The following is a 25,289-nucleotide window of genomic DNA, read 5'->3' on the forward strand; positions in this document are numbered from 1 at the left end:
CTTTCGTTATACTGTAGTAGCAGTACTTGCGCGCTCTGCTTGCACACGTTCACATCTCGACAGAGTGCATTTCTATATTGTACTCGGCTAGTATTTATTTTATTGAATAATGTAGTATTATTTATCATAATGATGTCAGCTCCATATTTGGGCATGGTTTCAGCCAGTGTTGTTTTTGGCAGCAAACTTTAGTTTTAGTCAGTCTCTTGAATGGCTTCCATTTAGTTTTAGTCACATTTTAGTCACGCGGAATGTTTTAGTGTTAGTCTAGTTTTAGTCGACTAAATCTACAGTTGATTTAGTTGACTAAAGTGTATTTTGGTGGGCGTTGATGCTATCGTAATGACAGTTTTTACACTTGCTGAAAATAGCCAATCTAGAAGCTTAGCTTGTAGATCAGCTATTTTCAGTGTAAAATAACTTACTGGATCTCTTGTGCACTAGTGCCTTCCTATGCCACACCACTGCCCTGTGGGACAGTAGTGTAGTGGCTGGGCAGTAGTTTGCAGGGCAGTGGGGCATGTGTAATGCCAGGGCAATAGTTCAGTGTGGATGGCAGACCGGTGGGACAGTTAGGTCATGGGTAATCCCTCAAGACCTCCGCGGCTAAAATCTGCCAGCAACAAACTCTGTCAAGATTGTAGATTTGTTGTTAGTAGGAATGTAATCAAAGATGAGGAGGGCTGAGGACGGACCATGCGGGCCAACATCCTGTCATCCACATTCCAATTAAATTAAATTCAACATAGGTTTTTCAGAAAGCTGTAGTCATTTTTTTCTAGAATTATCCTCAGGTCTAAATGGGTTGATATGAGAGAGTGATATAGTATGAAATAATAATTTAGAGCAATCACGGTACTCCGTCTGTAAGGTTTCACGGCGATCAGTCCCATGGTGTCTGAGATGAGCTGTTCAGAGATGGACACACAGCTGCAACCACATGGTATATCTATGTCATTTCTATCCGACTATCCCACGATTTTGCAACCCACTTTTTTCACCCAGGGTCAATTACCGAATGTAATCCTGGGCGCTACACTTCCTCTGCCAACCTGGGGGGGGGGGGGGGGGGCAGTTTTATTCCGACCAGTTCCTTTCCCCTCCATCAGGCACCCCGGCTGACCAGGGGGAGGTAGTTTAGAGACCAGGATTACTACATGCAACAGCGAACTCCACACAGAAAGGCCCTTTTGCCAACCCCGCCTCGGGTATGGGCACTGATGACGCGGAGGAGGGAAAACTCATCCAGCGGAAATCAAACCGAGGACCTCCTAGCTGTGAGGCGACAGCGCTACCGACTGTGCCCCCAACCACATGGTTTCTTATGGAGATCTCTGTCGTCATGGTGATGATGTCATATATTGTCAAACCCCAACAGAGGAACCTATAGAACTCTCATTCTCATCACAGTCCATTTATAGCTGCATTTGATGATGGAAGGAAGGATTGAGGCCCAATGTTTCCAGACTCGGGTCTCCTGTTCCGAGTGTCCATATGCCTGTGCCTCCACCTGTCTCCATGAACCCACGAAGAGGAGCCACAACGACCTCTACTGTCAAACACTGAGGAATGTACAGATCCCTTCAGCAGCCTGTCGGCAAATAAACTGCTCTCTAACCAGCCAGAAACAAAGAGACACGGGTGAACCTAAATCTCACGGCCATCAACAGTTTACCAAGAATGTAGCTCTGGCGGGAGAAGTAAAGACAAATCAGCCGAGTTACACAGGAAGGAAAACCCACAGCTGTAAAGAATGTGACAAGAGTTTCAGTAAGAAAAGTCATCTTCAGGCACACCAGCGTATCCACACTGGAGAAAAACCATACCACTGTAAACAGTGTGACAAGAGTTTCACTCAGTCAAGTGGTCTTATGACACACCTGCGTTTACACACTGGAGAAAAGCCATACCACTGTAAACTATGTGACAAGAGTTTCAATCATTTAAGTAATCTGAAGGAACACCAGAGTCTCCACACTGGAGAAAAGCCATACCACTGTAAACAGTGTGACAAGTGTTTCAATCAATCAGCTCACCTGCAGTCACACCAGACTGTCCATACCGGAGAAAAGCCATACCACTGTAAACAGTGTGACAAGAGTTTCACTCAGTCAAGTGGTCTTATGACACACCTGCGTTTACACACTGGAGAAAAGCCATACCACTGTAAACTATGTGACAAGAGTTTCAATCATTTAAGTAATCTGAAGGAACACCAGAGTCTCCACACTGGAGAAAAGCCATACCACTGTAAACAGTGTGACAAGAGTTTCAGACTTTTAGAACGTCTGAAAATACACCAGCGTATCCACACTGGAGAAAAACCATACCACTGTAAAGAGTGTGACAAGAGTTTCACTGAGTCAGGTCATCTTAAGAATCACCTGCGTCTCCACACTGGAGAAAAACCATACCACTGTAAACAGTGTGACAAGAGTTTCAATCAGTTATATCATCTGAAGACACACCAGCATATCCACACTGGAGAAACTCCATACCACTGTAAAGAGTGTGACAAGAGTTTCAGTCGGTTACCTAATCTGAAGAGACACCAGCGTCTCCACACTGGAGAAAAACCATACCACTGTAAAGAGTGTGACAAGAGTTTCAAGTTGAATGAGCTGAAGAGACACCAGTGTATCTAGACTGGAGAAAAATATTTCCAGACTTTGTAATTGTGTTTAAAATGTCTGAGTGTTTACAACTGCTGTATTTCACAACATGCCTCATTCAAGTCTACTATTTTAGTGTAGTTCTGCTCTTAACACAATCACTGCTGGGAATTAAGGCGAGACACTACAGGTGAAATCATGATTTTTTTTTATTTTTTTTTTGCTATTTTGCTTCCTAAACTTTCAAACTTTCAAACTAAAGCAAAATACACATTAAGAATACAGATTTAGATGTTTATTTTGATAGTTTATAGCCAATGACAGCTCGTTTTTCTGGGTGAAAATCCACCATCTCTATTTTCATGATTGGTTGTTGGTACAAAGGAAGTGACCATATTTGGATCAGACCACAGTCAGCTCGAGGTCCAGACCTTTCCAATGATATATGCCGTACAATGACAGGCCCCTCTCTGCCAACTCTGCCGACTGTAAGTGCCATACATTTAAGAATAACAGACTGAAGAACTCATTTGTACATCAGTGTGTCTTGCTTCTAAACAAAAAAAAATCGCTAAACCAGTGGATATGTTCTCGCTCCTGATTGTTTCTGTGATTTCTGTCCTGTAATGTCTACCATTTTGTAATGTATGTCTATGTCTTGTCTGTTTCTTGAACGGTGACGTCATGGACGCAAAGCAAATTTCAGTGCAAGCTGACAATAAAGTTGCATCGTATCGTATCGTATATCCTAGCGTTTCTATCCTGCTATAGGCCTACCGTCTCCAGTACAGGGCTGCCGTTGATGACATTGCCCTTATAGGCTCTGTGCACAGCAGCCATTTTGGAAAGACATTGGGCCTCTTCCTGGCTTCCTTCACAGGTGTTACCGCTATCGGTTACCGACATCGGCATCGATCGCAGACCCCAAGGGGTCAAAATGACACACATGTGCCAAGTTCGAGACCGTTTGGTAACTATGGTAAGTGCTTTCCGAGTTACGCCCAAGACAGAGTGGCCGACACAGATTTGGTGTATTCATTCATAGACAAAAAAAAAAAAAAATCACACCCATGTGAAGTGAGGGGCGCTAATATATTAAAGTCTAACTCATGTTGATTAGGTGATGCAATGGTGATGTAAAACAAACGGTGCAAACGCAAACATTAAACGCCATTAACAATAAAGAGACAATGACTTAAATGGCACATTATGATGTAAATGTTCCTGTCATTGTCAATAGTTTACAAAACAAACATTGAACTAAAGACAAACATTAAACAAATAAGACAAAAATGAATAAATCACACTTGTGAAGTGAGGGGTGCCCACTGTATTTATAATCGGCCACATGACGTAATTTAGTGTTCAAAAACAAACATTAAAGTCCATAGACTTGGCTGGCAAACGGTTTACGTCACAAGTGCTCTAAACAAAATCGTCATCTTCAAAAGCCAGGCATTGGAAGGGCTAGTGCCTCTCAATAAAGGAACATACGGCATAAACCGCTCCTCCAGATGACCACACCATGAAGAAGTGAGTCCGATATACATCTCCGTTACCACGGCAACCGTGCTGCCCTCAAAGTACCCGGTCCAATCAGTGCGCAGCTGTGACGCTCTAACGTTGAAGAGTCTGCGGGTTATAAATAAAACGTGTCGAGAGGAACACGCAGTAATATATACCGCTGCAGAAGACCCACGGTACACCCATGATGGCAGACAAAAGAATCCTCAAGGAGACCCAGCGGCTGCTCGCGGAGCCCGTCCCGGGCATCCGGGCGGAGCCGGACGAGGCCAACGCCCGCTACTTCCACGTGGCCATCGCCGGGCCGCAGGACTCGCCCTTCGCGGGCGGGACCTTCAAGCTGGAACTCTTCCTCCCGGAGGAGTACCCCATGGCCGCGCCCAAGGTGCGCTTCATGACCAAGATATACCACCCCAACGTGGACAAGCTGGGGCGGATATGCCTGGACATCCTGAAGGACAAGTGGTCTCCGGCCCTGCAGATACGCACCGTGCTGCTGTCCGTCCAGGCGCTGCTGAACGCGCCCAACCCGGACGACCCCCTGGCCAACGATGTCGCCGAGCAGTGGAAGGCCAACGAGGCGCTGGCCATAGAGACGGCCAAGGCGTGGACCAGGACTTATGCTCACGGAAACAATATCAAACTGTAGACCCGTCCCTATATACCGCGACAAGCGGGGGTAACGAGTGGAGGCCGAGTGTCGATAGCTTCTCGTCTTCTCCCAAGACCCTCTCCCTATACTTCCGTTTGCCCGTAACCACTTGGAGGCCTTTATACGTTGTTGACTGGACTCCCATCAAGGGCTCACTGATATGCCCACTGACTATCTCCGGAGAAAATAGACCATCTTACAAGCTTGTTAGCCTGGGCACCATTCCATTTCGGATTCATGAACCGGTCGGGAGCAGATGATATCGCTACGTCATGTTGTAGTATTGTTCTGTAGTCATCCATCTTCCGGAACTTCCTTTTCCCAGCTCAAACCAATTTTTCTCAATGAAAGCTACAGGCTACGAGAGCTTTTATTTATTGGTATTCTTCCGGTTTGAGGGAAAAGGAAGTTCCGTTTGATTGTTCCTGCCTGATGACTACAAAACAATACAATACTACATGACGTAACTATATAATCCGTTCCAGACCTGTTCACACGGCACTTTTGGAACAGAGACCAGGCTTTCCTCCGAGGTGGAAAGCCTGGTGAGGTGAGGTTACAAGCTTGTAGATCAGCTATTTTCCCAAATGTGTATAATGACATGAGCGGAAAAAATAAGCTGTAGAGAAGAGACAACTGTTTTCCCACAATTGTGCAATACAACTGGATCTAACTGGCTTTCGGGAGGCAACTGCAAACCTGGATCAATCATATAATTATAATAAACGTAGAGAACGGACTGCCCCACCCTCACATTCATTTCAATGAAGTTGCTCACCCACCCAATAGAAGTACACTCTACGTCAAAATTGTATTAGGGCACCAGGCAGGCGCAGTAGGCCTTCAGATGATGGAAACATATGCGCAGTAGCATTTTAAATGCGGAAATCTTGCTTTAATAGCCTACTCCTCGCGGTCCTGGGGGCTTGGCTTCAATGAGTACACTTTTTTTTTTCTTTTTCTGAAACGTGTTGTGACCTTGTAGATTGCCGATTCGACAGTGTTGGGGAGTATTAAGCTACATGTAGCTGAGCTACGTAGCTGAGCTACATTTTGCTGTAGCTTGTGGTAGCTTAGCTACATTCATATTGGTGTACCTCATCAAGTAGCTCAGCTACCTTTTGGGTCATTTTTGGTAGCTTAGCTACTCAAGTTACAAGCTACAATTTTGGGCAATAACATTAAATAAATATATTCATTTTGACCATTGGTTGCTGTGTTAATTCTTGTACTAGAACCCCCTTTGAAAAATCAAGGACTGTTCCTTTTTCTGATTGCTTTGAGGGCATGTCAGCTCTTGACAAGCCAACAGCTGCCTTTAATTGGCCTCTGATTGGCCCTGGTATCACATGATTCACTCCAATGCTGCAGTGCACAGGAAGCAGTGTGACACACAGACACAATATAAGTAAAGAACTAACATCATGGACAACCCTCCTGCCAGTGCCACCCCTGAAGAACCAGCCCAACCATGGCCACACATGAGTAGATTCATGAAGTTGGACGTGGGTGCCTCCACAGAAAAAACTTTAGTTTTTACATGTGAGCTCTGCAAGCCGAAAATAAACAAAATTTCGACTTCAAAGAATTCCAATGGCAATCTAAGAACACATCTAAAAGTGAGTGCTTCTGTTTTTCTAACCTATTGCTATATCCTTAAGGTTTTTGCAAGTTATCCACATTGTAAATGCCACATTATTTAATATATTCTGTGAACATGAACATTTCATTTAATGTAATGCTTCAATGCTCATCCTTGCCAGAATTAATCATTCAAATAATAGTTAATTAAAGTTAAGCTGATAATGATAATATAAATGATACTATCTATGGCCATACAAAAAAAGTGGAAAGTCCCAGGCTTCCCAAGTAGGCAAAAAGTATCATTGCTGCCTGAGGAAGAGTTTTACAACACATTGCCAAGTAGGTTGTAAGTTTTTAAGCTAATTGTATGTTCCTTTGCCTAAACAAAAGATGTACAAATAGAGATGTGAAGGCATTAAAACTATTATTTTGCATTGCATAGGTCTCCAGCCTTATTTTTTTTTTCTATCTATGAACCATTAAATGTTAACTTTAAATGCTTATGTTAACTCGTATTGTGACTTGTGTGTCTTTCCTTTATATCATTAGAGGGTGCATAAACCCAAATTTGATGAGATGGAGAGACTCCTGCAGGAATCAGGAAGGAAAAAAGCACGACCATCTTCAGATGAGCCTCAGCCTGGAGGATCGGGAATGGAGCAAGCACGTTCAATGGACAGATTTGTCACAAGTAGTCAAACAGGGAGTCCCATGATGTCACAGGAGAAATTCAACAAACTAACGGTTAGATTTGTTGTGCAAGGAGTGCATCCATTTAGTATTGTTGAGAGACCAGAATTTAAAGAGTACATTAATGCGCTGGTACCTGGAAGGCAGCTGCTGTCAAGAAAGACCCTGGTGAAGAGGGTGGAAGATGAGTCTGGGCATATGAAGAAAAGCCTATGCACTATACTCTCCAAGCAAGATTATGTAGCTACCACGACAGACGCATGGTCAACAAATAACAGGAGCTATCTGGGGGTCACTGTCCATTGGATAGACCAAGAGACACTCCAGATCCAGTCTGCAGCGCTTGCTTGCCGTAGATTAATAGGTAGACATACATTTGATGTATTAGCTGGTTTGCTGGAGGACATACATAAAGATTTCAAAATACAGAACAAAGTTAGTCTCACAACCACAGACAATGGGTCAAACTTTGTCAAGGCCTTCCAAGTCTTTGCCGATGTTCAAAAAGAGGTGAATGACTTGGAGAAAGAGCGAGAAGAAGGGGAAGAGGAAGAGGAAGATGAGAGTGAAGTGATTTACACTGAACTGACAGACATCCTCTCGAACGAAGATGAGGATCAGGATTACCACTTACCACCTCACCAGAGATGTGCCAGTCACACACTCAACCTCGTGGCAACCAAAGATGCAGAAAATGCAGTAAAAAATTCTGAGTCATTCAAAAGAATATCCAGATCCACAATGGCAAAATGTCAAGCCCTCTGGAACAAACAGAGTCGCAGCACGATGGCTTCAGACACCATCAAGGAAATACTTAAAACCCAGCTGGTCATTCCTAATGCAACTCGCTGGAACTCCACCTACGACTCCCTGGAGAGACTTAAGAAAATCATTGCTGGAGAAGGAGACCTGGACAATGTGATGTTGAAGCTTGACATAGTTCGCTTCAAAGAAATAGAGAAGACATTCATCAGTGAATATGTCACGGTAAATTATGTATTCACTTCAGTTTACACTAGCAGTTTTGAAACAAGTGTACTATCATATCAGCAGTTGAAATTAATATTATAACATTAAATCCAGTTTATTAGATTCAGTGTTTGAAGTGTTTCCTATGACGTTATAACAAATGAAGATTTATTTGTTTGTTTGTTTACAGGTGGTTGCTCCTTTGGCAAAAGCCCTGGATGTCCTCCAGTCTGACAAGATGGCCTACTATGGAGTGTTGCTGCCCACTATTGCGATCCTCATAGGCAAACTGCAGAAGATCAAGACAGAATCCCAGCTCCAGCATTGTATTCCATTGGCTGACGCTCTCATCGAGGGGGTGAAGCAGAGGTGAGACTTGCACACGCACTGACACACACACACACACACACACACACACACACACACACACACACACACACACACACACACACACACACACACACACACACACACACACACACGTTAAAACATATTTAATCTGTTTTCAGGTTTGGCTATGTGTTTGAAAACAACAAGTGCCTCATGGCAACTGCGAGCCACCCCATGTTCAAAATGGAATACATCCCAGAGGAACGGAAGAGAGCCGTGGTGATGCTTCTGAGAGAAGAGGTGAGGCGGCTGCAAACACCTTCATCTCCAACAACAGCCGACAGTGATGAGGAACAAAGTGCAGATGATGACATCACTTCATTCTTCCCAAAGAAGAAACAAGACAAAGTAGACGAGGTTGAAGCCTTTGAGAAGTCATTGTCAACAGACTCCACACAGAATGCCTTCAAATCCCTGCCCAAAATGAGAGCAGTATTTATGAAGTTCAACAGTGGTGTCCCATCCAGTGCCGCATGTGAGCGGCTTTTCAGTGTTGGCAAGGACATTTTCAGTGCCAAACGCAACCGCTTATCAGATAAGAACTTTGAGAGACTGCTCATGTGTCGCGTCAACAAGCGGTTCTGCCCTGGCATATAAAAAAATATAGGCCCAACTTTCTTTTACAGTTAAGTTACAGTTTTACAGTTTAGGTTGTGTTAAGTTAAGATTCATGTATAGGTGTGTCAAGAGACCTTTATTATTATTTTTACAGTTAAGATGTGTTAACATTGACGATCAAATGCCATTTAAACACACAGTATCCTCAACAGATCCTCTTTTATTTGTGTGACTGTAAAGACTATGCCCGTTTTAATTCTCAACAATTTGTTTGTTCCTTTCTTTAATGGGGGAAAATTTGTCTAGAACAGGGGTCTTCAAATGTTGACGATCAAATGTCATCATGTAACAGTTGTTTAGTTAGGGTCTTTTTTTTTACAGTTAAGATGTGTTAACATTGACGATCAAATGCCATGTATAACACACACAGTATCCTCAACAGATCCTCTTTTATTTGTGTAAGTCTCTGTAAGTCATTTTTTATTTTTTAAATAAAACTGTTGAGGCATATTTCAGCTGGCATCGTGGCATGTGACTTTTTTGTAGGATATTATATTTTGTTTCATATGCACATTCTCAATTTAACGCTGAAAAAAAAAAGTAGCTGAGCTACTTTGAGCTACTTTTTCCATGTAGCTGTAGCTTTACAAGCTACATTTCTCCTGGGGTAGCTATGTAGCTTGATCAAGCTACTGCCATGGTGAGCTACTTGTAGCTTTACAAGCTACGCTTTCAAAGTAACTTCCCCAACACTGCGATTCGATGAACAGTTTTGGTGTAGAGGGGACCAAGCAGAGTATATAGGGTTTAACCACTTTAACCCCAGCATCTATATTTTGGGGGGGGAACATTAGCAAAACATATCAGATGTACAAGCTCACAACACATATTATAGCAACAATCAGATTTTATTTTTTCAATTGATTGCTTGAAACAAGATTATTAAGGGTAGGCCTACAGTACAGTCAAAGATGCAAAAAGGATAACACAAAAAAAACCTAGGGTCTTTGTTTCCATTGTACTAAATTAACTCGTTTACATACAATACTGTAAGGGGATTTACAGTATGTTAGTTTTTCACCCTGTAAGGAATAAGGGGGGGGGAACTGATTATTTTCGGTCCGGGGGCATAGACCTTTGAGGAGGTCACACCAGTTCTGATGTGCGATGTACAAATTTGATCAAAAAAGATGTGAATGGAATTCCTGTCTCATTTCCAATAGGCCTACATTTGAAGCTATAAACTAAGCAAGTATCCTTCAGGATTACAATACAATAAAAACATTTGAGATCAAATAAGGCGCAATAACCAAAGGTATATATTTTTCAGAGAGAGCAGAGTTACTTTAGTTCCGAGTTTGGTTATAGGGAGTCTATAGTCTTTATGTCGTTTGGATGGTCATTCCAACTAATTTTGCTAGACTGGGATGGCTCAGAGTGGGATAGTTTTTCACGTTAGTCAAAAGGGGCCCCAATGCCTTCAGTACCCTCATGCCAACTACCTCAGCAAGGTGAGTGACACCCACAGCCACAAAGAGGGAGCTATAGAACAAACAAGGTTCATTAAGTTCTCTTCCATTGCACTGCCACCAAAGTGTGGAATTCCCCCGACAACACACCATCACCATCCATCACAAATAGGTGCATCTCTGGCTTCCTTCAAATTAGGGCCAAAGATCCATCTCTTATAGCAGCCGGGCCAAAGGAGGAGGTAAACTCACCTCTCCCATAATATACTGTACAGTAGATGTGTTAATAGTTGTTCATGATGTTGTATACTTTGGTGTTGTTGATGATGTACTGTATAGGACCACAATGGACTTTTTTGTGTTATCCTTTTAGCTCAAATGTCTGACTGTACTTCTGTCTAACAAGTATTCAATCAATCAATCAAACAAACAATGCACATGTTGGTGGCAGCGTAGAGTAGAGTACAAGGATTTCTCATGTCATTCTTTGGGGGAACAAGGTGAACTCCTTTCTCCATCTATTTTTGGAGCAGAGATTTGGTGTAGAGAGAAGATGCAACATACCCGTTGTACCTGGTGTCGGTATCTGTTCTACAGTACACAGCCGTCTGTCTGCGACCATTGTATGCCCATATGTGGAGACAAATACTGTATATATTGGTTTGATCCGAACAACTTTACATGGGTTACAAAATCCTGGGATAAAAATGTATATATCTTTTTTTTTTTAATCACACCTGTGTGAAGTGAGGGGGTGCTCTACTGCTCTTATCATCATGACGTACAGCACTATGACGTCATCAGACACGTGTCCGTTCATTGTCAATGAAGAATGTAATGTTTGCGTCGAAAAGGTTTGTGAACAGACCGCTACACGAAAAGCTGGATATAGGAGGGGCTATTTATATAGCGCCCCCCTCAAAAAAAAGATACGCCGCCCACCCTCCCCCATGAACGTCAGAAATGTACATGGATGACGTTGTCAGGCCACGTCTCGTTTACGTACGGACTCGGTCGGGGTGGAAACCTCACAAAAACTGTTACATTTCAGGATTCGAATGAATAAATAGCAAAAGTGGCAGTTCTCCGAGCTCAATTTTGGTTTGTGGATCTGCGTCTTTTGATGCTTTTGTGCGACGCTGTAGTAACGCCAGGGCGTTAGTTTAGGAAAAAGAAAACACAAACATCGAGAACATGGAGATAAGAACTGTTACAGTGCTGAGTGTGGGGGGAGGGGAACCTAATCTAAAGAAAACACAAACATCGAGAACATGGAGATAAGAACTGTTACAGTGCTGAGTGTGGGGGGAGGGGAACCTAAGAACATGGAGATAAGAACTGTTACAGTGCTGAGTGTGGGGGGAGGGGAACCTAATCTAACACAAACATAGAGAACATGGAGATAAGAACTGTTACAGTGCTGAGTGTGGGGGGAGGGGAACCTAACACAAACATAGAGAACATGGAGATAAGAACTGTTACAGTGCTGAGTGTGGGGGGAGGGGAACCTAATCTAACACAAACATAGAGAACATGGAGATAAGAACTGTTACAGTGCTGAGTGTGGGGGGAGGGGAACCTAATCTAAACATAGAGAACATGGAGATAAGAACTGTTACAGTGCTGAGTGTGGGGGGAGGGGAACCTAATCTTGCAAGCCGCTGAACAGATCTATGCCTAATGTGTTGTTCACTTCACACACACACACACACACACACACACTGGCAGTGGGCCAAGAAGCACCTCCACTCTGTCCTAGCTCCCTCCTTACTCAGTGTCCTAGCTCCCTCCTTACTCAGTGTCCTAGCTCCCTCTCTGCTCGGGTGCATGCTTTGGGTTAGACATATACCATTGGTCCGATATCTCAAACCCTCACCTCCCACGGGGCAGCACACCTGTCCTAAACCTAACCTTAACCCTCTATACCCAACCCTTAACGCACCCCTCACCAACCTTAATCCGGTCGTCTTTAACGCACCCCTCACCAACCTTAATCCGGTCGTCTTAACGCACCCCTCACCAACCTTAATCACCAAGCTATGTCTAACCACAGTATATGCCTCTTAGACTATACTCAGTCCTGTCATAGTGTTGTTAAGAGGGATAGGGCTGAGGGGACGAGTGGCTCCTCAATTCTTACCCTTTTCTGTATCGTATAAAGACAAAGGTAAAGGTAGCCCCAGATGTCTGCATATAGGTCCAATGAAAAGCGTCATTGAGTCGCGGTAATACTCACCGATGCCACACATCTCTCTGTTTTTTACTAACAACCGTTTCGATGGCCAGTGACCCCATCACCTAAAACTGGGGTATGAATAGGCCTAATCCTGGAAGAGAAAGTGGGGGTGGATTGGACATATACCCTCCGAAAACATACGGACAACATCACTAGGCAAGCACTGGACTGGAAACCCACAGGGCAAAAGAAAAGTGGGGAGGCCAAAACAGACCCGGAGAAGATCAGTGGAGAGTGAGGCAAAGACGACCGGATTATCGTTCGGCCCAGCTGAAGAAAACTGCTCAAAACAGAGTCCGATGGCGGGGTGTGATTGCGGCCCTATGCTCCACCTAGGAGCCTACAGGAATAAGTCAAGTAAGTCAAGGCCTAATCCTGAGAGTGCACATATAGTATGGATCCATAGGGGGTCTGTGGCCTGATATGCAGAACAAACTGGGGATCCTTGAATTTAAATAAAATCACACCCGTGTGAAGTGAGTTAACAATTAAAGTTCCACTGTGTGTTTGTTTGTTTGTGAGTATGTTAATACAATACACAAACGTGTCCGTTGTACAGTTCAGTGGTTCTCAACCAGTGGTCCGGGGACCACCAGTGGTCCTTGAGCGGGTTCCAGCTAGGTGGTCCTCAGCTAAATAATGGAGTTGGTAACCAAATGGACCCTTATAGATCTTTAACAAAGGGTTATATAATTTACAATTACAAACTGAGAGGCTAAATCCCATAAATGGTGGTCCGTGGCTCAAATGCAGAATAAATAATGGACCTTTTTTAATGTAAACCACTGGTGTATAGTTGGACTCCCTGCTCTTCTCTCCTATAGGGTATCGATCCTGTAGTCTGGTGTGACACCTACTGGTTGAAGGTGGTACTGCCTGAAGGTCAACGTTCTAGTATCTGAGCAAGAATGTGTAGTTGTGTACTCTGCTGTTAGATCAGTGAGTGTATAGAGTCGGAACAAATAGTTGATTTCCCCCACACAGCACAGGGAACCTGCTTTTGAATTGGGTATTGCATAATGATATAATCTCTCAGGAGTGCCTGGTACTGGGAGTCTGGTGGAACGCACATGAGGTCCTGGGCCTGGTGAGAGCAGGAGTGGACCTGGTGAGACGTAGGAGGGGCCCGGTCAGGAGTCAACCCACAGAGCCTATAGTCCTTCCACTCGTCAGATTTTGGGTCTCCCAGTCCCGGCAGAGTGGTTCCCGGAGCAACGGATTGTGTGGCCTTGCTCATTCCCTGATGGACTGATCATGGGTAGCTACTGGGATTTGATCAACCACCGGCTGGGTCGCCTGAGTGAGGGGTATGATGTTGGCAGACCCGAAACCCTGTTGACCTCAGGAAGGAGAATTCCATACTAAAAGGCTTTCTTACCTTTCTTTGTAGTTGTTACGTCCCCACCAAAGAGGTCCAGGTGTTTTTTTGTGCAAAAGCTCCTTATTGGCCGTTTCCCCTACCATAAGCCCTCAATGAATTGCATTGAACTGAATGGGAATTTAATGGGGCTATGGGGTGTTGTGCTAATTCGTTTATTTCCATGGCTCAAAATTATAATCTCTTTGTATATATCCTCTCTTCATAATGTAAATAATATCCCAAGCGGCACAGTTTACTACTTCTTTCGATGGAAATAAGCGAACTAGCATAACACCCCATAGCCCCATTCAATTCCCATTCAATGCAATGCAATTCATTGAGGACTTATGGTAGGGAAAATAGCCAATAAGGAGTTTTTGCACAAAAAAACACCTGGACCTCTTTGGTGGAAGCAAATGGACCCGTTAGGGTCCATTTCTCAGAGTTAAATTAATAAAGCAATAAGCCACGAGAGGTCTCAGGTTACCAGGTATTTTACAATGGCTGAGAGGCGTATACTGAACTGTGTAGAAAAACATGGTGCCATTTTACAATGATCATCAGTAAGGACCAATTATATGAAGATAGGTTGAAAAGTGGTCATTTAAGCATTTAGCAAGAAACTATAGGATCAACAATGTATTATTAGAAACTATAGGATCCATAAACAATGTACTATTGAAATAACCATCTGTAAATTTGAAATTATAGCATACCAGGTAAATAAACAATGAACATCCACTTGTCCACAAACTCAAATCACTCAAATAGTAATGCAGTGTTTACACAGCATTTAGTCTCTCTGCTCTTATCCTGTGGTCCGGTAGGACACCTACTGGTTGATAAGAGGCACTGCCTGGAAGGTCAAATTCAATATCTCCCCTGAGGCTTCCACTCGACAGAGATGATATGCAATCATTAATTTAAATACTTTTTTGGGGCTTTTCTGACTTTATAAGACAGAGAGAGAGGGGGGGAATGATGTGGGGGTGGAATGATGTCAAATACAAGCATTCATTGTGTGTACACTGTGTAGAATACCCTACCTACACGGTTTACAGCAAATTACTTCTGTACATAGAAATACTGGCCTATATAAACAGAGGAACTAACTTTAATTCAATTACATTTTAATAAATTGCTGCTACTTGTCGCACATGTATTTTATACTAAGTGAATGCAAAAACATTGAAATGCTGCCGTCAACTTTCAAAAGTATAAACCTAACGTCTCCTATATGGATCTCTGACAGAAAATGCACAATCTTTTTATAGTTTCACAAGATATTACTCAAGCATTACTCAAAGTTTCAATGTAACACAGCTGTATACACCTTTATTTTATTCCTATCTATATTCAATATTTATTTGTATACATACTTTATCTCGATTGTCTTGTTCCACTTTTGCCACGTATGTTTTCTCATGCCAATAATGCTCCTTTGAATTGAGAGAGAGAGAGAGAGAGAGAGAGAGAGACAGATGAATGACACGCAGCAGAGGTCATCAGGATTCGAACCTGAAAGTGCTGTCAGGTTGCATTAGAGCCTGGACCTGGATTAGATTAAACTCACTTTGCTAGTCGATTTGACATTCACTTGGTATTGAAGTAATAGAGGGTATGCGCAATTGCGCATACCCTCTATTACTTCAATTCATCAACTAGGATTCTTCAGTTCATTCACCGTGAAGGACAGTGAAGGAATGCGACACCGACAAAACGCTCTCTGTATTCAAGTGTTCAGAGGCTGAGTTATTGATAGGGGGATACAGTGGTTCTGAAACGTTTTTAATTTCAACGTCGGTTATACAATTAGGCCACACAGGCTTTGAGAACTCTAGTTTAATGCGGGCCCAATCGATGACTGTCATTGTAATGCAAATGACAGAGAGATGTACTGTAGCTCTACTTAACTACTCTCTGCAATGTTAACCAAAGTTGGTAGATACACTGACAGAGACCTACCTTTGATTTCTTTGTTTAATGGACTTACAAGCCCAACCCATATGGACTTACAGGAATGTTTGAGTCTTGAATATTTAATGGACCACAATAGAAACAAGCCGGGCTTTTTAAAAGACAAGGTGGTGATCCGAGCAATGAGGAGAGGGTGGATGAAAAACAATGTGCTTTATTTATAAAAGTTAAAAAATGATTCCAGTCCCACTTATTGAAGCACCAGCCTACTTTTCACTGTTACTTTTTGCATCTCCATCGAGCACCTGGTTGATTTTCCTTTTGTCGCTTTGCAAGTCTGGCTTTTCGTTTTATCCAGTTGGAATGTTTTAACGTGTACCTTTAAATCGTCAAACTATTCAATCAATGAATCAAAGATAAAACAGTGAAGTAGCCTAAAGCAAATCAAATCGGAGGTCCTTCAAATGAAAATAATTGGAGAATCAACCAAACTACACGGCCAAGCATGTGATCCAAGTGGAACAAAACAATCGAGATAGAGTATGTACAAATAAATATTGAATATAGATAGGAATAAAATAAAGGTGTAAACAGCTGTGTTACATTGACACTTTGAGTAATACTTGAGTAATATCTTGTGAAACTATATAAAGATTGTGCATTTTCTGTCAGAGATAGTTATACAATATACATCCATATAGGAGACGTTAGGTTTATACTTTTGAAAGTTGACAGCAGCATTTCAATGTTTTTGCATTCACTTAGTATAAAATACATTTGCGACAAGTAGCAGCAATTTATTCAAATGTAATTGAATTAAAGTTAGTTCCTCTGTTTATATAGGTATTTATATGTACCGAAGCCATTTGCTGTAAACAGTGTAGGTAGGGTATAAACAGTGTACACACAATGATTTGAATGCATTAAGGTGCTTGTATTCCATTTGGCATGATCCCCCTCCCCCTCTCTCTCTCTCATCAATAAAGTCAGAAAAGCCCCAAAAAGGTCTTTAAAAGAATGATTGCATATCATCTCTGTCAGTGGAAGCCTCAGGGGAGATATTGAATTTGGCCTTCCAGGCAGTACCTCTTATCAACCAGTAGGTGTCCTATCGGAACACAGTATAAGAGCAGAGACACTAAATGCAGTGTAAACACTGCATTACTATTTGAGTGACTGTACGTTTGTGGACAAGTGGATGTTCATTGTTTATTTACCTGGTATGCTATGTATGCAAATGTACAGATGGTTATTTCAATAGTACATTGTTCATGGATCCTATAGTTTCTATTAATACATTGTTGATCCTATAGTTTCTTGCTAAATGCTTAAAGGACCACTTCACAACCTATCTTCATATAATTGGTCCTCACTGATGATCATGATAAAATAGCACCATGTTTTTCTACACAGTTCAGTCTAACTACGCCTATCAGCCATTACCGTCAGACGGGGACAACTTCTAGCTTGCAATTAAAATTAATTTTATTTCCTATATGGTTTAACAATACTAAAAACAGGGGGAAAGGAAGGTGGAACAATGTTGGCGTCAAGTTCAAGTTCAAACAATTCAAATCTGAATTCAGAGTGTCACTTCCTGCCTAGAATCACTCACAGTCACAGCATGGGCCCAAACCCACTGATTAGGGATGACACTGGGTGTGAATGGTCATTGTCCTATTGTCTTCTTTAAAGTGCTATAAACAGTGCAATTCAATTAAGCTATATTACAAAACTATATTCCACAGCCCCATTTACTGAAAAGGCAGACTGTCTGAAAGAATTGTTACACCTGGGAACAATACAGTTACCACTTGTTGAGGCTTGTGTATCTACCGGAGCTCGGAAGACTATCAACCAGTCCAGAGAACAAAGGTAACACATGACCATGTAAACATTTTTAAAAAATGGTAGGAAAAGAAACACAATTTTCAAACGTAAAACTGTGTGTGTGTTTTTTTTTTAATACCACAAAGGTGCCATCTCATCGTTTTTTCATCCATGATTTTTATAGCCTGTTTATATAATGATGTTATTGGTTTTAGGACAGAATGAGAGGATTGTAACCATGTTGTAAGGCTATATGATGTATATGATGTGAGCAAAACCTTATTAATTACTTTCAGTAAGTTTCCATTGTCCTTCACTTAAAGTTTTGAGTAACTGTCGGTGACATTTGTTAATGGTACATATCATGATTCATGACATACATATGGCACATCATTAGTTACAAATGTATCATCGCATAAATCTGTGGCGTTGTCGGCAACAGTTGTTTCCACTTCAAGGTTCTCAACATATCAGCTGACTGCCTGCACCGTTTGGTGGGTTCAAAAAGAAAATTGTATCCATTTCTGTACCTTTCCTGTAAACACCTCTGTCTTTGTGTGAACTAATTATGAAGTTTGTGATTCTGGGGTGTGATGTGTCATATTCTGATAGTTTGGTGATATGGTACTGTAAAGCCACATGGACTTTCCTTACCCAAAAATGATGACCATCATTAACTTATAGCCTAAAATCACCTATGGCAGCATATTAGACAGGAATTTATGTTTTTTTCTTGTAAATGAGAAGAAGAAGGAAGAAGGAGGAAGTAAAGCAGTGGTTCCCAAAGTGGGGTGCTGGGACCCCCAGGGGTCCTTGAGGGAGTTCCATGGGTACCCAGCTAAATGATAGTTTGGAATCAAATGGACCCTTATGGGTCTGTAACTCAGAGAGCGTACAAATGGAACCAAATGGACCCTAACGAGTGTACAAATGGAACCCTGACAGGTCCATTTGGTTCCATTTGTAGAGTTAAATTAACATTGATTTTACTATATAAATTGGGGGTCCCAGTGATAGAAATGCCATTAAATAGGGGTCCGTAGCCTAATGCATGTCAAACTGGGTGTCCTTGAAATTAAAAATCTTCTCTTATGGGGGTCCCTGCAGGCATATCTTTTTAAATGGGGGTCCGTGGACTCATTAGTATCAATTTGGGGGTCCTTGACGTGAAAGAGTTTTGGAACTACTGAAGTAAAGGAGCGCTCTTTCCCTGTCCCCACAAAAGTACAATTTTCACACCAAAATAAAAGTTCACAACAATCAAGAAAACTATATATATGGTGGTTGTGTTTTGTTCTAACTCAGGGAGGGGTAGGCCTACCGGTGTCTCAAAATATGAGGGCCTCTATTGCTAGACTATGTATGTCTAAAGAAATCTGATTTGCAATAAAACTGTACTAGATAACTCCAAACAATCACTGGATATTGTTTAATAGCATCCTAGGCAATGCAGCAAGGGTTGAATTGGGGGTAAGTCCCTGCGACATACTAGCGTCATGTCCAGGGGGTGTACTTGTACATCAAGCTGCCTCACGCTACAGAAACAGGAGATAGGCTCCTGCCCTATATGGGCCTCATGGCTCAGCAAGGCTACTTACTGCTACTTACTAGGCAATGCAGCAACAGCATATCAGACAGGAATATATGTTTTTCTTGAAAATGAGAGAAAGTAAAGGTCCTCACCACAAAGGTACAATTTCTGCCTAAATTAATGTTTTTTCCCCCCAAAATAAAAATCCATTTCATATGGGAGAATCTAAAGATAAGAAAAAACATGGAGGGGTATCTAAAAAACTATGGCCTTTTTGGAGGACTTGCTGGAGGACTAAGGCTTCAGTTACTCAAAACCCTAAGGGACGGACAATGCGGTTTCTCACACCATTCTCATTTTTTCCCTGAAAATATTTATTAAAAAAAAACAGTAAGTACCGGTAACTAAAATGTTGGACAGCCAACTAGTGCTGCACGATTCTTCACAAAATGAGATTGCATAGGTGTTTGAATTTCCAGATTAATTGTGCAGTGCTACAACAGACCATGGATGGTGTAATTGTGGTGGCAGTACATTTGCAGTGCATACTAGCTGAAATACTTCCTCTCCATTTACCCAGCCTAATGACCATTATTATAGAACCTATAATCCTGCACTCCTACCTGAGCAACTCTTCTAAGAGGCTTCATGAAAATACTGTCTGTCCCTCTATACAAAAATATAAAATTAAGGCGAAAGCCACAAAAAGAAACATTAAAAAATGTTCGCTCTGAAAGAATAGATATTCAAAAATTTGCGCCACATTTCCAAGACTTTTCAAAAATAGCAGATCTACAAGCTATCAGATCTATAGCTGTAGCTGTAGATCTGCTATTTTTCAATAGCTAAAGTACTGTATAACATAATGCTTAAAACACCAAAATGGGTTCCCGTCCGGGGCATGTCAGCGGGGGAAGCACCCTATGATCCGACGGACCATTGCTCCGAAGGAGCATTGGTCCGAGGTGCGCTGGGGGTCGGGAGAGGGTGGGTGGTTAGGTTTAGGTGTCTGCCCCGGGGGAGGTTAGGGTTAGGGTGAGGGTTTGACGTAGGTTGTCGATCGGACCAATGGACCGTCGGCATATTGACGCGGAACCGTCAGCGGACCTTTAAATGTTAGAGATGAAAGTCTTACCGTGCCAACATGTATGTCTTTGTTGAAGATGCGTTTGTTGGAACCTTCCTCGTAAAGTGTAGACCGAACCAATGTCTCCACTCCAAACACGAACCGCATCTTTACAGTGAATTGCTATGGCTGTGCTGTGACACACACACACACACACACACACACACACACACACAAAAAAGGGAGCAAAAGGGAGCAAATTAGAACCCGGCAACTACCGCCCTATTTCTATTCTAAGCTCCATCTCGAAAGTGATGGAAAAAATAGTCTATGAACAGGTGGAAAAGTATCTTGCCACTAATAAATTGTTGTACGAGTTCCAATCTGGTTTCAGAACATCCCACTCCACTGACACATGCCTTCTCTATTTGAGCGACCACATCAAACACGAGGTGGATGCTGGAAAATACTGCGGCATGGTCATGCTGGACCTCCAAAAGGCTTTTGACACCGTGAACCACTCCATACTGGTTAACAAGCTTAAAGCTATTGGTTTTGATAGCACATCAGTGAGCTGGATGCAATCCTACCTGGAGGGGAGAGAACAGATGGTGGAAGTGAACGGAACACTGTCCCCCCCCCTCCCAGTGAGCTGTGGCGTCCCACAAGGAAGCATACTAGGGCCTTTACTGTTCCTAATATATGTAAACGACATGACTTCAGCTTGTGACTGCAACTTGTTCCTGTTCGCAGACGACTCAGCACTGCTGGTCTCGGACAGGAACAAACTGCAGGTTGAAAAGACCCTCAGCTCTGAACTCGGTAGAATCTGCACCTGGCTCGCTGATAACAAACTATCCTTACACCTGGGAAAAACTGAATCCATTCTCTTCGGATCAAATAGTAATCTCAAAAAGGCAGATGGCTTCTTGGTTAGAGTTGGTGATGATATTATCACACGGAAGGATCAAATTACCTACCTAGGTTCCATCCTGGAGGCCAATCTTTCCGGTGATAAGATGGCCACCAACGTAATCAAAAAAGTCAATCAAAGAACAAGATTCCTCTACAGGATCTCCTCACTGGTCGACAAAAACACCTTGAAGACCTTAACAGGAGCCCTTGTACAAGGGTTCTTTGACTATGCATCCACCTCCTGGTACCACAGCACCTCAAAGGCCCTTAAAACAAGGCTCCAGACCTCCCAAAACAAACTGGTCAGGCTCCTACTTGGCCTCACCCCCCGAACCCACCTCACCCCTGCCCACTTTGACAGGCTGGGATGGCTTAGGGTCGACGACAGAGTACAGCATCTTGCAATGGGTCTGGTCCACAAGATTAGATACACCACCAAGATACCCATGTACCTGTCTAAATACTTCCTTAATGTAAACGAAGTCCACACCCACAACACCAGAGGGAGTGCAACAAACCATGTACAACCCAGATTCGGCACAAACAAGGGACTAAATTCTTTTCGCTCCTATGCGACCAAAATGTGGAACGCCCTACCAACAGTCATTAAGACATGTGAATCCCTTGGCTCCTTCAAAACTGCTCTCAAAGGGCACCTACGGATGGCTGCAATTCGAAACTGGCCTCTGTAAAAGCTGAATTTGTATCTGGATTGTACTATGTTTTTGTATGGACGTGGTGTTGGGTGCCTGCACATATGCACACATGGCATCAACGCATGGTGTTGTGTGCAGGCGCCCTACACTCTGTCTTTGTACTATGGATTGTACTATGTTTTTGTATGGACGTGGTGTTGGGTGCCTGCACATATGCACACATGGCATCAACGCATGGTGTTGTGTGCAGGCGCCCTACACTCTGTCTTTCGTTTTCTTTTCTTTTATCCCCCTGTTCCCCTCACTGTATATATACTTTTTTTCCCTTTTCGCTTCCTATATGATGAATTCCTGTTCTGTTCTTTAACTACATAGAAGTGTCTATTTGTTTGTCTCTAAATGTTTTGATGAATTGAACAATGTGGACCCTGTTGTAAACAAGTGTAAGGCTTAATTGGGTCGTCCACTCACAGTTAACAGTCTTTGTATTGAGTTTGTGCTTGAAATGTACTGTAATTCTGCAAACTGTTAATAAAGATTTCAATCAATCAAAAACATAGATTAGGATTTCAATTGGTAATTAATTTAAAGAAAATGCATGTGACTTAGAAACTTGGTTGGCGGTTTTTTCCATCCATGTTTCTGCATGTATTTAAATTTGACTATGCCTTATAAATTGTAGTACAGCATTTGGAGTTGCTCCTTCTTTAATTATTAAGAATGATTGGGACGAGGCCCCTAACTATAGCTAACTTTGTAGGCTACTTTTGTCCATTGCCTTGTACAGTGAATGACTACCTTTTGAGAGAGGGGTGGACTGGACTTTAATTGTGTATTTCTAGAGAAGAGAGGCCTTAAGACATGCCTTCTGTTAATCTTTGCAAAACGTGTTTTCTAGTTGTGTTGCATTGCTCAACCTATCTTCTTTTCAAAGAATAAGCTTTGTAGCCACTTTAGCACTTTAATATGGTTTTCTACCATTTGCTATATAGGTCTTCTGACTGAGTACTGACCACCCCCCCCCACCCCCCCCCCTCTCCGCAGTATACAACGCTGACGAAGGCTTCTGCCCGAAAGGCATTCGTTGTGTGCTATTTGTTTGCAGCATACCATACATATAACTATCAAAAATAAATACGTGCCTTAAAGGACAGATCTACGAGTGCTGGTTTTCTTCTCTTGTTTAAACCATTTAGACCTTAGGACAATTCTAAAAAGTGGTGTCAGTGGTGCTCAACCTTTTTCATGTCAAGGACCCCCAGATTTATCTGTATTTGGCCGTGGACCCCCATCTGAAAATATGTTGTTCCAGGGACCAAAAGCAAAGATTTGACTTAAAAACCTCTGAAATAATATATATTCAAAGATTTGCGCCACATTCTTGTGATTAAAAAAAAAAAAGGCAATCTACAAGCTTGTATATCTGCTATTTTTCAATAGCTGAAGTATAACTGCTTAAAGCACCAAAAGGGGTCCCCACCCAAAATGGGTTAAAAATGTTTCCCCCCCCCCCGAGCGTGCGACAGCACACACACACAAACACACACACGCCCGACACTCCTCATTCCTTACATGACAATCTCTTCTTGTTTCATAGTTTCAATACATACTAGTTATACTATGCAGACGTACAGTGTTATTTAAAAAAAATTGGTCGGCATCTCAAAAGGGGGGCCTGTGGAAGGTCACAACCCAGAATATTGTTTTGAAATTATGGCTAAACATGTATTCATTGTCAGTCAACAGTTAGTGCAGGAATAAACCCTAAAAAAGAGGCTTAGTTTTCGAGTTACCTCTCCCCGAGGTAGAACAAAACGGGACATAGTTTTTTCATATCTTTAGGATGTCCCCTTCATGAAATGGATTGTCCCGAGATTTACTTTTACTGCAAAGGTCATGAAATTGGTCCATGAAGTCACAAGGCACAAAAAACACCTCTTAAAAGTGGGAGTTCCAAGTAAATACACTTCTAAATACTTTTCTACCTGTTGGTTGTTTTTACATCATACTTGCACAGATGCTCTACGGGTAGTGTGCCTAGTACATCCCAGAACAATCAGAATGCCAATATTTGGTTTTATTGTGAATCGGTAGCCTTTTATATAAGGCCTTAAATAGGTGGAAATAGCACAAAGTTTACTTTACTGAGCAATATTCACTTGTCCTACTCTTTATCAGGGGTTTCCGAGGCTACACTTCAACTGGCTCGCCCATCATTTTAGACAACATTTTAAAGGTGATAAATCACTAAATGGGCCGATAAATCACTCTCTGCCACCTTTAATCTAACATCCCAGAGCCCTGAGGTCCTCAGAGCCCCCCCCCCCCCCCCCCCCAGGCCCTTGAACAGGAGGTAAATGTGAGATGTTGACCTGCTGGACACTGGGCTGGCAGCCTTCATGGTCACCCCCCCCCACCTCCCCCACCTGGGCTGGAACACTATGCCGTCTCATCTGGAGAGAACATGGAGGCCGACAGGTCGTACTGTAGACAGAACAGACAGACGGGTCATAGACAGAGCCACAGACAGGTCATAGTGCTGTATACTGAGAACCAGTTCTACATTCAGCATGAACCTGTCTGTTCTGTCTAAGTGGGGTCCAGGTAGCCTCAAGCAACGATTAGAGCCTACTACCGAACACAAACCTCGCATCACCATTCACCAGGCCTTCACCCAAACACTTAGAAGAAGAATATAGGAGTCACATCACATGCACGGAATTGATTGGCAGATCATAACAGCTGGATGTTTATGAAACAAAAACTTGGCAGATACAAAGAGGAAGGAGGCATGGTGGCACAGTTGGTAGTGCTGTCGCCTCACAGCTAGACGGTCCTGGGTTCGATTACCGCTGGGGACGCTATGGGTGCTGGCGGCGTGTTCCCTCCGCCTATGCCATCAGTAGGCCTATGCCATCTTATAAATAAGATGTCGAGGGTAAAATGGCCTCAGACATTAGATGTTTTTGGATACCATGTGATACTGCATTGTTGTGTCATATTTTGCTTTGCAGTCGCTACTGTGCATGTGCAACTATCATCAGATTGTAAGGGAAGAGAGGTGGCTCACTCCTCTTTAGTTTAGTAGAACAAATGGAAAAACACATGATTAATTGCTAAATTAATTAAATCCAATTAGTGCCGATTACTAAATTAGTTGACAACTAATAGAATTAACAATTTGATTACGATTCATCGATTTTGTTCTACCAGACAGCAGTGGCAAGTGACCTCTTCTACGCTGCAGTCTGCTGGGGAGGCAGTGTGATGGATAAAGATGCCAAAGCGGCTGAACAAACTGGTGAAGGCGGCTGGCTCAGTACTGGGGGA

General features: G+C 42.5%; 1 protein-coding gene across 1 annotated transcript; it reads left to right on the forward strand.

The window, feature by feature from the left end:
• Window positions 1–4,323: 4,323 nt before the first annotated feature.
• LOC308329762 (ubiquitin-conjugating enzyme E2 N-like) lies at window positions 4,324–4,785 on the forward strand (the record flags this gene model as incomplete). The annotated part of the gene is made up of 1 exon (XM_080784259.1): window positions 4,324–4,785. One exon carries the CDS (start codon window positions 4,324–4,326, stop codon window positions 4,783–4,785), a length of 462 nt encoding a protein of 153 aa, XP_080640385.1.
• Between the last annotated feature and the right edge of the window lie 20,504 nt (window positions 4,786–25,289).

This window comes from Protomyctophum bolini (genome assembly GCF_963924005.1).
Source record: "Protomyctophum bolini genome assembly, chromosome: 15".
Classification (NCBI taxonomy): domain Eukaryota; kingdom Metazoa; phylum Chordata; class Actinopteri; order Myctophiformes; family Myctophidae; genus Protomyctophum; species Protomyctophum bolini.